General features: G+C 48.8%; 1 protein-coding gene across 2 annotated transcripts; it reads left to right on the top strand.

Annotated features, from left to right (window-relative positions):
* Window positions 1–2,081: 2,081 nt before the first annotated feature.
* On the top strand, window positions 2,082–4,396 carry CHAC1 (ChaC glutathione specific gamma-glutamylcyclotransferase 1). Of its 2 annotated transcripts, XM_010711414.2 has the most exons (3): window positions 2,093–2,485; window positions 2,575–2,610; window positions 2,695–4,396. In XM_010711414.2, exons 1-3 carry the CDS (start codon window positions 2,243–2,245, stop codon window positions 3,178–3,180), a joined length of 765 nt encoding a protein of 254 aa, XP_010709716.2. In that variant the 5' UTR covers window positions 2,093–2,242; the 3' UTR covers window positions 3,181–4,396. The 2 variants fall into 2 exon arrangements, with proteins under 2 accessions (XP_085080895.1, XP_010709716.2); XM_085224769.1 differs by lacking the exon at window positions 2,575–2,610 and having other exon boundaries at window positions 2,082–2,485.
* Window positions 4,397–13,165: the final 8,769 nt, after the last annotated feature.

A 13,165-nucleotide genomic window follows, 5' to 3' on the forward strand; every position in this document is an offset into this window, starting at 1 on the left:
TGAAGCCTTAAGGAAAAGGGCAGATGTGTTCTTTAGAATCTCTTGTTTGCTCACTGTAGATAGAGGGAAGCGGTGCCAAGCTGATGGTGAAAGACGTGGCATCTGAAAATGAACAGCAGTCTTCCCATCCCCAGTCTGTGCCTGCTGAGTGGAACAAGTTTTGGTAAAACCCACTGCGTGTCCTCAGCTTATGGAGCCCTGCAATGAGAGCCCAAAATACAAGATGAAGCTAATGATGGTTTCAATCCACTGCTGTGTGTCATGCCAGCCCCACTGTAGGTTCCTCTGGCTCTGCGATGATTCACTGCTATCCTGAAAAACAGGCAGCAGTGGCAGAGCATTAGTCACGGGCACTGACATGGAGGATGCTCGCGCTGGGGAAGTACAGAATATACTGCTAAAGAGAAACTAGGTCTTCGTTTTCCTGCAGCCCGGGAAAACCAGTTTCACGATGTCACAAGTAAAGCTACAATTGGCTTTTGTCCCCCTTCCTGAAGGTAAGCAAAAATAATGATAATAAAATGCTTAGCATCAGGGAGAAATTTGTGTATTTTTTAATAGTTGGCCACTATCTTCCATTCATTTTTCCTTTTGTCACTCTCAAATTGTTTGATATCTACATTTTTTTCCACCACGTTCTACTTCATTCCTGAAGCTCCACTCTGTTCCTCCATTGCCACACTGCATTCTCCCTCACACCTACCTGAGTGTTACAGTGGCTTTAGTTTGGAGGCTGTTCTTGCCTTATGAACAGAAGCTACAACTAGTACCCACTGCTCTCCTTACCCCCACGTGTGCTGCTCAGCCCCTTCACCCCCACCGATCCTCACAACCTTTGTTTTAACCAAAGTAAAATGAAGGTATAGGCAGCAATGAGAAACAGATTAACGAAAGCTTGAAACCAACAACATTCCTCAAGTCTTGCTGCACACGACTTAACTTCAAAAGCAGTCTTTCCCCAGGCTGTGCTCCTAATGATAGAGCAATATTCCAACACCTTTACTCAAGAAAATCAGATACTTGACTTCAAAATGAGTTTCTAACCTCAAACCTAATTGCTCCAAGTGTAACAGCACTGAAGGGAGCAGAGACCTGCAGTGTTCAGCTGGTGTGGGATCTGAATCAGGCCCCCTGCGGGTCTTGCTTTAGGCATCGGTTCCTGACTGCAAATGATAGAAATGGAAAGGAGCTATTTCTCTCCCTTACTCAGCAAACATGCAGCCACTTCGCAGCAGCGTATTTTATTTCTTTATGCGTTATTCCTTAATTTGTGCTAAGAGATAAAGGAGCGGTTGCTTCACTTGTGAGACTGATGCCTAACACAACTCATTTCTCAGATGGATAGCATCGACCTGAGAAAAGCTGGATGAAGAGGCTAGATTTTTTTTTTTTAACCACTTTCTCTAAGAACAGAACCTAGCAAAATCTTCTTCACTTTATCTCTTAGACACTGATTTGTCTGTCGCTCCATTAGAGCTGACCTTGTGATGGGTCACCCAAGGCAACGAGCAGGGCACACCAGGACTGGGGAGCAGGGCACGCTCTATATAAGGCATGGCAGGGCAGATGGGGCGGCTGTGTCACCCACAGCGCGGGTGCCAAGGTCCAGGGAGCTGCCTGCGCGGTGTGTACTGTAGCTGGAACGCCCTGTTACGTGGGACGGAGAAGTGGGGGAGAGCCAACAGGAAACTGAAGCAAGGAGTGCGGACGGGCCGTGTGGGGTGATGAGCGCAGGGGGCAGAACAACGAGGAGCGGTTCTGCGTTTCCTCCGCCACCAAAACGAACGACTTCGTAACGTGCGCCCACCCTCGGAGCGGGCTGAACGTCGGCCCAAGCGCAGCGCTCACGCACAGAAAGCTCGCGGGCTGCACCACGCGTCGCGGGCCGGGAGCCCACACTCCATCCTGCCCTATTCCCCCGCCTTTCGGTTTGCTTTACAACTCCCGTCTGACCCGCGCGATCCCCAGCTCCATGGCTTCACCCGCTCGGTGCCCACCGCCCCGCCCCGCCCGCTCACGCACAGCCGGCCGCACCGCCAGCAGGACGAGCGCTGCGGGTAACGGCCCCGCCTGACGCAACCGGCACCCCGCTTTGCCCCATGCGCGGCACGGCGCGGAGCGGCGAAACAGCCCGCCCTCGTTGCATCACCCGCAAATGAGCCGGGCTGGCCGGGCGGGGCGACGCCGCTGCGGTCTTTAAAGGGCCGGGGCGACGCGCACATCCCCAACGGCGCCCGGCACGATGAAGCGGGACGCGCAGAGCAGCCAGGAGTATCTGGGCCGGCCCGAGGGGCCGGAGCCGCCCGCGGCATCTTCCTCCTCGGACCCGGCCGCCGAGCTCAAGCCGCGGCTGTGGATCTTCGGGTACGGCTCGCTGGTGTGGAGGCCGGGCTTCGAGTTCACGTCGCGGAAGGTGGGCTTCATCCGCGGCTACAGCCGGCGCTTCTGGCAGGGGGACACCTTCCATCGCGGCAGCGAGCGAGCGGTAAGCGCGGAGCGGGACGTGGGGCGCCGCGGGACGGGCGGGCGGCCGGCAGCGGGCTGTAACGCCGTCTCCTTGCTCTCTCCCCACAGCCCGGGCGGGTGGTGACGCTGCTGGAGGATCGCGGGGTGAGTAGGGCGGCCGGTGCCGTGCCGGGGGCCGCGGGCAGGTGCGACGTCCCCGGGGTGTGACGGCCCGTCCTCTCGTTGCAGGCGTGCACGTGGGGCGTCGCCTACGAGGTGTGCGGGGAGCAGCAGGTCGCCGCCTCGCTGCAGTACCTGAACGTGCGTGAAGCCGTGCTGGGCGGCTACGACACCAAGCTGGTCAGCTTCCACCCGCAGGACAAGGAGGCGGGGGAACCCATCCAGGCCCTCGTCTACATCGCCACGCCACAGAATCCCTCCTACCTCGGCCCGGCGTCCGAAGAAGACATCGCGGCGCAGATCATCGTCTCGAGCGGCTGTGCGGGCCACAACGTGGAGTATCTCCTGCGGCTGGCGGACTTCATGCGCTACTTCTGCCCGCAGGTGGAGGACAAGCACCTGTTCTCCATCGAAGAGGCCCTCATTGCCCTCCTGCCCTGCCTGTGCCACTCGGAGAAAGCCCTGGAGGAAGCGCCCGGCATCCCGCAGAAGGTCGAAAGGGAGAACTTCTTGCAGGGCTCCAGTAGGAAGGACGAAACAATCGGGACGGCCTGAGCTCTAACAGAACTATACAGAGCTGAGCGGACGAAAGGAAATGGGGAGGGGGAAGGGAGGAGGCAAAGAGGCTGCACGGTTCCTGTTACACCCTTACCTGTAGCACCTGCAGCCATCGCTGCTTTCCAGGTGGGAAGCGGGGATCTGACTAGAGCTGTGCCCTAAGGCTTGATTTTTGGGGTGAGACCTGGAGCGCGTGCTTCCTCAGGAGGGGATAGAGGCTCCTCTGTGCACTTCTTTTATTCCTTTTATTCTTTTTTTTTTTTTTTCCTTTTACCTCAAAGACTGGTTGAGCAGGACTTGACTGGGTTTTAGCAGTATATTTGTGTTCTACCTCAGGCTGGCCAAAGCTGTTGCATGGTGGTAGAGCTTGGGCAGGCTCTGCCAAATGATCTTTTTTTCCCTCCCATGTCCCACCTCCAGTGCAATACAAAGTGAACGTGCCTCTGTGGGTCCTACTTCCTGGTGTTGCAAAGGATCACACTAATGCACTTACTTTTCTAAACTTTTATGTTGTATTTATTATGTGTTGTGTGTCTCCTTAGGAGAGGTGTCAAGCTGCTTGTGTGCCACTGTGGGATGCAGCCCATGCTCACTTTTGCACTGGTGCCTTCTTGCTTTAGTTCAGTTTCCTGAGGCACTGAGCCTGTGTCAGTGACAGCAGCTTTGCTCCAGACTTCACTGACCTTGTGCTGCTGCAGGCTCAGCTGATGCTGTAAGGTCCTGTGTAGAAGTGTGGGATAGCTGTCTGATGCAGCAACACTTTAACCAGCCATGTACTGAATTGCCTGCTGGTGCTTTAGGGTAACGTGGGCTTTTGGAGAGGAACCTGAGGGTTCCAGCTTCATACCCAGAACTGTGCTTGGTAGATTTGTACTTAACTGCAAAGAACCATCACTGAACATAATGCAATCCTGGATCCTGCTTTATCAGGAGAAGCAGAGGTACTGCTGCAAGCTCAGGCTTCTCAGCTCAGCTTCACATATTAACAGCATGAAAACCTATAGTATTTGGAAAGGAAACTGCTGCTACTGCAATTAGCAAAAGAACTCCTGAGAGCTGACCTCTAGGATACTTGACTCCTCCCAAACATTGTTCCTTTTTTTAAAAAAAATAAAATAAAATAAAAAATAGGGAATGTTTCCATTACTGTGGCTTGTATGTATATGAACTGGTACTGTGCTGTGCCCAGTAATAAAAGAACCTGACAAAGTCAGTCCTTTGTACTTTTTTTTTTTTTTAAGTTAGTGACTTCAAAGTGATTCTTATTTTTAATGTTTGACTTTTTTTTTTTTTGTCTGTTTTCTAAACTTAGCTGGTAATGTTACTGTAGTTCCTTTACAGACAAGAAAGTCTTCATGCTGAGCAGCTTCCCTTAGCCAGATTTCCTAGAAGACACCCATTTCAATATTTCACTTTAAGAGGAGTGGGTTCAGTCATTCTCTCCACTTCCAGCCCATGCTGGAGCACTGTGCTGACACCACTTGTAAGCCAGCCCTGCTGCCTGCTCAGGGCGGGTAAGGTAATGCAGCTCTCTGGGCATGCCAAGAGTTTTTACTTGAGCTGACCTTAAGTCTGGCTGCTTCCATGAAGTAATAACACGCTACCAGGAAGTTGCCACTTGCGGCAGGCTCTGCTGACTGCGGTGGAGAAACATCCTCTTCTGCCTTGTACACAGCTGCTGTGTGTGCAGGGGCACTGGACAGCTGCCCTGCTGCCTGATTCCTCTTGTCACCAGCTGCCTCCCTGTGAGATAACAGTGCATACCTGCATTACCTGTCTCTAGACAGGAGTTACAGAGTGAAAACTAATTGAAACAGCTCAATTTAGCACTAATTAAAGGCAAGTAATAGTCCAGAGAAAACTGCTTTCCCTGTTCTGGGGAGGCTCTCACTTCAGCTGAGCAGCTGCACCTTTCCCAGGTGCTGCTGAAGGGAGCGAGGGCTGCTGCCTGCTAGCAGTGTGGCTTCTGGATGAGCTGCTGCTGCCACCACTGTGAGCAGCATCATGTTCCCTACAGAAGACCTCAAGACAGCTTTGGAGTAACTCAGTGCCCTTCTGGAGATGCTTACATGTGGGAAATGTCCAGTTGTTATTCTCCTGTGATAGAAAGCAGTACCACAGCTGATGGGCAATTTGGTGTTCAGCTAGTCCTTTGGGGAAAGCCCCAAGAGAGCCCCATCACACCCACCTCCAGTTGTGGTTTCCTGGCACTTAATTGCTGTGGACCTCAGTGGGGCAGCCAGTCAGATCTCACTCCTTCCATAGCTATCAGTGTCTCTGGCTTGCCACTAGCCACCAGCTGGAACATTCAAGTGTTAAAACAATAACTTATTTGCAGGGAAGTGCACTCATCTTGAAAAACAAAGTATTTGCAGTGCAGACGCTTTCCCAGTTGTAACAGAAACGTGTTTGCAAGCACCACCACATACTTCCCAAGTGTAAAACCAGCACACTTTACACGATCCACCTTCATTACAGATGCGGTCACTGTGGTTTATGTAGTGCATCACCAAGCTGTAACCTCACCAGGTGCTCAATGGGGCTGAAGGAGAGAACTCTAGAATGCCCAAGCCAGGAGGGGCAGGGAATGAGCAACACTCCTCACTGGGTGCCGGACAGGAATGCCTCGGCTGAGCCTCCTTAAGGACAACATACGTCTGGACATCCAGAAAGCGGAGCCAGCACCTCTCTGGGGAGTATCAGGGAGCCATGGGGAGGGGGCAGCCACACGTGCCCTCAGCATGTGAGGGCGCTGGGCCTGCAGGCAGCACGCGAGCTGCGGGAGGTGGCACGTGCCGGCTTCAGCAGCTGCTGCAGGGGGTGAGGCGGGCTGCGCGTCGCACATGTGTTGCTCCATATGTGCCTGCTTGCTGCTCAAGAGGCGGGCTGAAATGTGCACTTAATTACCAACAGATGCTTCACAGGCAGGGGAAAAGTAGAAGACCAAAACAAAGGGCACTTACCGGGGCTCCTGGCCTCAGCATGGGTCGGTCCCAGCCTCAGCTTGGTGAGCGAGGAGCGGCCCGCGTTGTTACAGACGCTGCAGCGGCTGCACTCTGTCCAGCACTCTCATCTGCAGCAGGGGCTGAGCAGAGCCTCACGCATTCTACAGGGTGGATGTGTTTGTCTGGCCTAGTAATGGTGAGGCAGGGGAAAGGAGGGGCTGCTAGCCAGTTGGGATGTGATTTTGCATAAACCAGCCTCAACCGCCCAGCACAGAACACACAGGTGTGCTTAACTGTGTACCGTAAAGCTTCCTAGAGTAACACATTCCTCATTGCTCAGTGTCAGAGTGGTAGCACTGCTCACAGCCTAAAGCTGTAAGTCAGACTGTGCCTGCAAAGTTCTTCAAAGAACCTGAAATTGGTTTGCATTGCACTCAGCTCAGTGAGCAGAGCCGAGATGGAAGATTCCCTCAAGTCAGATTTCCAGCTTTGGTACCATCACATTCCAGGAGGCAAAGGCTTCAGCAGCATGGGATCCAAAGGGCTGCTCAGAGCTGGCGGACAAGGAGGCACAAGTGTGGCCCCAGCATAAGGGTGACAGTAACATGCCACCAGCTCCAGAAAAACAGAGGGGACAAGGAATGGTCTCGGGCTGAGGAAAAACTGTGCTTGCAGCAAAAGCAGTGGCCGCTTGGCAAGCCTAGAACTTCCTCCTACCTTGGCTTTAAGTGACAGCCTCCCTAACCTGTGTGCTGTATTAAAGTTTATTGAAACTGCATTAGGAGAGGAGGGCAGGGGCACTCGGGACAGCCCTGTGAAAGCTCTGCATGCTGTGTTTACAAACCCTGTGCACTTTTTGTTTGGATGTGCCTTATTCCTCCCCAGCTCCCTTTTCATCTCCCAGCAGTGCCAGCCAAGCTGATGAGTGTTTATACGCCTGAGTTCCTGAAGCACAGCCAGTACCTTGAACTCCAGAGAATGAGATTGAAATAACGAGGAAGGTCAGGGAAGTTCAGAACAGAGGGACTGTTTTCCTGGCTGGGGACACCATGCTGTTCCAGACCACGCTGAGCTGCGCTGGGGACAGAAACAAAGGCTGCTCTTGGGCCCTCCTGTTTATGTCACTTTCTGCGTCCCTCATCTCACTTTTAATGGGACGCATTTTCATGGACCCTCAATGAAGGCTGCCAGTGATCAGCCTGGCAGCTGGCACCTGAAAGGCTGCCAGGGGGTTTTACTGCAGCACTCACACAGCAGGAGCAGCCTCTGCACACCGCTTTGCCCACACACAGACACTGCAGCACCCAGAAGTTTGCTACTGCTTCGCCCACAGGAAGAAAACTCAGAGGATGACTTTAGCACAGAGGAGGTTTCACTCGCTGTCCTTCAGAAACATGACTAACACACTGGGGCACGTGCTGGGGACATGTAGGCCTACGCCGTCGGAGTTGGGGCAGCGGAGAGCACCCATGGATGTTCTCAGCACATCGCACACACCATGTGTTCTGCACAGTTGCACGGCAGGCCCTGTCCCAAACAACTCCATGTGCAGGAGGCTCCAGAGCAGTCAGAAGTAGCACGGGCACTAGCACTCACCAGGGTACAGCCTCAGCTACCTCTCTGCTTCTTCACCACGAGCTGAGGCTGCAGACAAACTGACATCGACTAGATGGATGCTGGAACCCCCTTACAGACTCCTATCCAGCCTGCTTACAGCAATAATAGCCCCACTGCAAACAGCCTCGGGGGAAACTGCAATAAAGTACATGTGCCACTTGAAAACATTTGCAAAACAAGCCAAAAGAGCAGCCTTTTGTTCTCTCTGTGTCTAGATGTGACACCCGCATTTCCAAATCCCCCACACAATGCTGTTGCCCTGCTCACATTTTGGCAGAGCCCGGCTGGAAGTGACCTCCCAGCACCACGGCCGACACGTGGCAGATACTGTTACAGACAAGTGGGATTGATGGCTTTGTCCTCAGGATGCTCCCATGGGCATCCAGGACTGGAATCTTTTTTAGTTTTCCAATGAGGTACTTGTTTCCTTTAAAAACAAAAAAAACAAATCAACAACAAAAAAAAAAACAAGCAACACAACAGACCCCAAAGTACATTTCAAACAACCAGCAGGTTTGGAAATTATATATACGCATTCATTTTTTCGGCCTGCTTTATAAGAACGTGCTGTACTCTGAGGCATTCTTTGCCATCACAAAGACAGGAGCAGCAATGCCAGCCCCAGACAGATGCCTTCTATCTTCCCCTCCCACCGGACCCCCAGACAGGAGCCAGGTGAAATCCCATCTCCTGGTGCCACATAGCACGCTCCATTTTGGCAGCGCTGGCATCTCTAGGCTACATATATATCACATCTATTCCTGGAAGCACATCCTATAATTTGAGGACCCGTGAGGTCTGCACTGAGAAGTAACTGTGGGTCTGGCCTCATTCAGAGTACAAATCTACTACTTTTCTTCCAGAGGAATCTTGCCTTGTTTCACTTGATAGAAGGAAGCTCACACACAGGCAGCAGCCCATTCCTTTTTCTCCCATATGGCCCTGTGTTTATTTACACACACCTTGCTCCAAACAACAGAGACCATCCTCCATTTTCTTTTTTCTCTGGAAAACCAACAAAGACCTTTGTGAACTTTAAGTCAGCCTCACATCACCTTTGTGAAGAGGCATTACTTGTATTTTACAGACAGAGAATGGAGACATTGAGAACATAATTTCAAAAGCATCCACTGACTTCACACAGTGTAAAACATTATCGGATGATGGTCTTCAGAGCATCTGAACTGTACATCAAGTGTTCAGAGATAACCCCGTGGGAAAAAAGTAATGTGTGCTGATGTAATCGGCACTCAGTCATGATGCAAACGCGCAAAAGGCATCAGAAGTTTTCATGGATACCCTTATGTTTGTCCAATTAGAATCCAAGGCTTTGCAAGTTCAGTAATTCATTGTTCTTTAAAACTTCACCTACCAAAGTTTGCATAATCTTTATTTGCCATCTAAAAGTTTGGCTGAGAAACATTTAGGTGTATATTGTGTGATGTATGCGTGCGTTTATTCGGAACACAGCATCCAGATTTGCTGCAGCCCCCCAGGCTTTTCAGCTCACAGTTGCCAGCAGTTCCAAACCTCTCCTGTGTTTATTTCTGTAACATCTCAGACATAGGCTCTGTTTTAAATTAAGAATTTAAACAACATTATGTCTCTCATTTGCTATCAATTATATCACTGCAAGGGAGAGCTGGGCTCTCTAATCTGTCTGCAAATACTCTACTGACCCAACACTCACTCTTAGCATCAAATAACTCGATTTCAGACAGACACGAAGATACATAGCTGAGGACAGCAAACTGCACTGTAACCAAATTACACTCATTACACAATACATACCTCTGATTGCATATGGCAACAGCAAACTGTCAAAGCCAGAGAAGTCAATCTCCTTCAGCAAAGCTCCCAATGGTATGTTTCAAAACACACCAATCACTCGGGGTTGTTACAGCCCATTGTGGCTTCCAGTCCCAAATCACCACTGTGTTTAGAAACCTACTTCACTTCATAGATTCAGCTTCATGTTAATAACTTTTCAATGTAGATAAGAGGAATTGAGCTGCGTGACAAATTACTAAACAATTAGCAGTTATTTTTTCCATGTTAACCAGTACATGTATCACATTAAAATTATGACTAAGAGCAGACAGAGTGACTTCTTCCAAACTATGAACAACAAAGAGAATGATGTAAGGACTACCAAAGACGACCTCTTCAATGAAGTCACAACTTTATGAGCCAACACACAAGAACACAAGAATTTCTGTTTGAATTATACAACAGAGAAAACAGTAAAAATAAAAATAAAAATAAAACAAACCTGAACAGACATTTCACCTTGCAGAGCAGGCTCCTGCCTGCGATTTATTCCTTCCTAGAGGAAAGTCTATGTCAGTTCTGTGACAGTCCAAAACAGCAGGAAATTCCCAAACAGGCTCTTCTCATCACAGAGCAGCAATTACAGGCTTTTTTTGGTTTGTTTGTTTGTTGTTAATGTTGGTGAAGGTTTATTCAGTGTTACAATGCTTGCACACCGTGCATGCTTAGCTTTTTTTTTTCCCCCTCACTATTCCCACAACCTTGTGATGCAAGGCTGAGGATTTTTTGTTTAACAATAAAAGTTCTGCTGTGACCAGAAATTCCAAAGACAGCCCATTGGTCTTGAGAACAGTTAGGTAATGCTAAGGAGCAAGGAGGAAAAAACAGGCACTTGACAAATATCAGAGTTATGACGAGGGACCCTGTGCCACATCACACCTCTCTGCTCGTGTGCTGCAGTACAGAGGGGAGGTTTTAACTCTGACGCTGGAAGAAGGAAGAAACAGCCTCTGGGAAAACTCAAGAAGCCATGGAAGTGGTTTCAATCTCTTCCTCCCCTACCTCATTCTATCAGTGATGCTCATCAGTTAAGGAAGGAAGGAGCTGCCATTTCATACCTGAGCAATGAAACACTTCCTCATGCCTGGGCTGCAGATGAATACCTTCATATGCCACTGGAAGAGCATTGTGTGAACAGTTTGGTACAAAACATATGGGAGAGCCATCAGCTTTGTGGTAAATTCACCTTCCTGAGGGAAGAGGTGGGAGTTAAAAGGATAACAGAGCTGGAAGAAATCCAGCTCATCTTAACACGCATTTCTCCATTCTGTAAGGCATTTGGGGTAGGCTTTTCAGAATGGTAATCTGAACGCTACAAGAAAGACAGCTATTTACAGTGCAGATCTGCTGGCTGGATCTGAGAGCTCAGGCCATCTGTATCACCCTAACAATGGCGCTCCTAAAAGAAATGAATTGTCCCTTCCCCTCTCACTTACCACTACACACCTGGTGCACGCTGCAAATGAAAAATAAACCCTTCACAATTCAGAGAGTGTTTATGCCTAGGGGCACATGATGCTTTATTTCAGCATATTTGTCTCGGTTACACTTAACATCCAAGTAGCATCTCTTTGGGCAGACAGCTTTCAAGTGCTTCCCAGCTACTTGCACAGAAGTTCCAAGAGGACAACATGGAGTGCACAATCACCTCTTGTTGAGCAGGAAGGTGAGAACAAGACATGCCTACAAGGCTCCTTCAGAGTTACAGCATGTGTTTCAGACTGAACAGTCAATCAAAAGGAAAGAGGCAGAAGCGAGAGGAGGAAGAGCTGTAAACACATCTGGGATCAGAAGCAGAGCAGCTCACCTTGCATTCAGAAGCACATCAGGACTGCAGCACTGCACTCATAAGGCAGCATTTCCCACAGTGCCAGATCCACATCCTGCCCCAAAAGATTCTATCAGTTGGGCTCTTCCTCCTCCCAACCACAACTCAGCTGTGCTACAATCAAAGCAAGATTCCTACTCCTCCGGCACAGAGCTTTTCCCACTGAGTTTGATGCGCCTTTTCCCCTGAGAAATGCTGCTAAGGGAAATACTTCAGGAAAATGGCAATAAAGCAAACCATAGCCCTAGGCAGACAGATGGCATTCCACAAACAGAACATGAGACAGCAAAGAGCAGAGACACTGTGGTGGGAAAATCATGCAACAGAAAAGGGAAAAGGCACATAAATAATATTACATTTGGTCACTGTGATATTAGTACAGTGAAGATAAGAACTGAGGCAGTTCTAGATGAAAATTCTTTCCCAGCAATGTGTTTAGCTCTTTGCAAAATAAGATGTAGCAGCTGACTAAAAGGGGACAACAGAATGAGAAAATGGCTTGGAGTAATATTCAGGGAACTGCATGTAACAGTTTTGCACTAACTGCTGAGTGAAGATATCAACGCTACCACAAAATAATAAGAGGAATACACAGCATGCCCAACTTCCCATAAAGCACGCTGACATCTATTTCACCATTTCACCACTTTGACCACACTCCATTAATTCAATATTCTGTTTCTGCCAGCAGTAAATACCTCACTCCCTTAGAGGAAAGGGACATTCCTTGCCATTAATCCACAAAACAAGCGCACAATGCACAGAGTGAAAAGATGCTCAGACTGAAACCTCAAAGAACAAAACTGCAATATGCACATCCATTTTAGGAACAGTTCTTTTCCCCAGTGCAGACCACAAAACTTCCCTCATCTCCTTAAAAAGTTTCCCAGTCTTTGTCTATGTAGCACTACTTAATTCCCGAAACCAAATCAATGAATAGAACAGCCTTGACATTAACTCCTTCTAATTCCTTGATCAATATCTCAGAATTCCAGCTCTTCTATGATATATAATACAAAGAATTCATCTGTTTAAATTTTTCACATATTTTGAACTGGATCTGATCTAGAAGTTCCTTTACTGCTATGTTTGGTCTTCCTGAATTTGCTGGTCTGCAACCAGCCAGGCTGCTGCTACTTCTGCCAAAACTTGTGATACCATCCTATATTTCGTCTGAAGATTAAACGCATTTTTAATATGCTATTGTCAGTTTTCACAGTATCAATACTTCAATGTTCCAAAAGCACACACACAACAGCATACATTTTTCGCAGTCTTTTCAAGTCACAAATGTATTTTTCTCTTCACTTTGGATTACTTGAAATTAACACCATTATCTTGCAGTGCAAAAATCAAAGTTGCAACGCAAGTCATTTCACTTCTCACTGAAAAAAAGGGAATTCTGCTTTTAAAAGAAAAATCTGTAGAGAATGACGTCCCAAAACAATCAACCGTGTTAAATTCACCCATCGTAACTCAGATACCATTATGCAATTACAACTGCTTCTGTTTTCCTGTGACCTGTTGCATACCTGCTCCAAAGCAGCTTACCACATAACCAGTGTATACAGACACGGGATAACGCGCACAGTTGTAACTGAAAAAGGTTACAGAATGTGACACTCGGAGGTATGTAAACACACCAGAGCATTACACTGAGCAGCATGCCCCCAGGTGCACTTGCAGACGTGCACCCTCCATGCTCTCTTTCCTAACCCTCTCATTCATTTAGTTTTAAGCATAAAAACCACAAAGACGCTGA

This window comes from Meleagris gallopavo, chromosome 5 (genome assembly GCF_905368555.1).
Source record: "Meleagris gallopavo chromosome 5, MGAL_WU_HG_1.1, whole genome shotgun sequence".
Classification (NCBI taxonomy): Eukaryota; Metazoa; Chordata; class Aves; order Galliformes; family Phasianidae; genus Meleagris; species Meleagris gallopavo.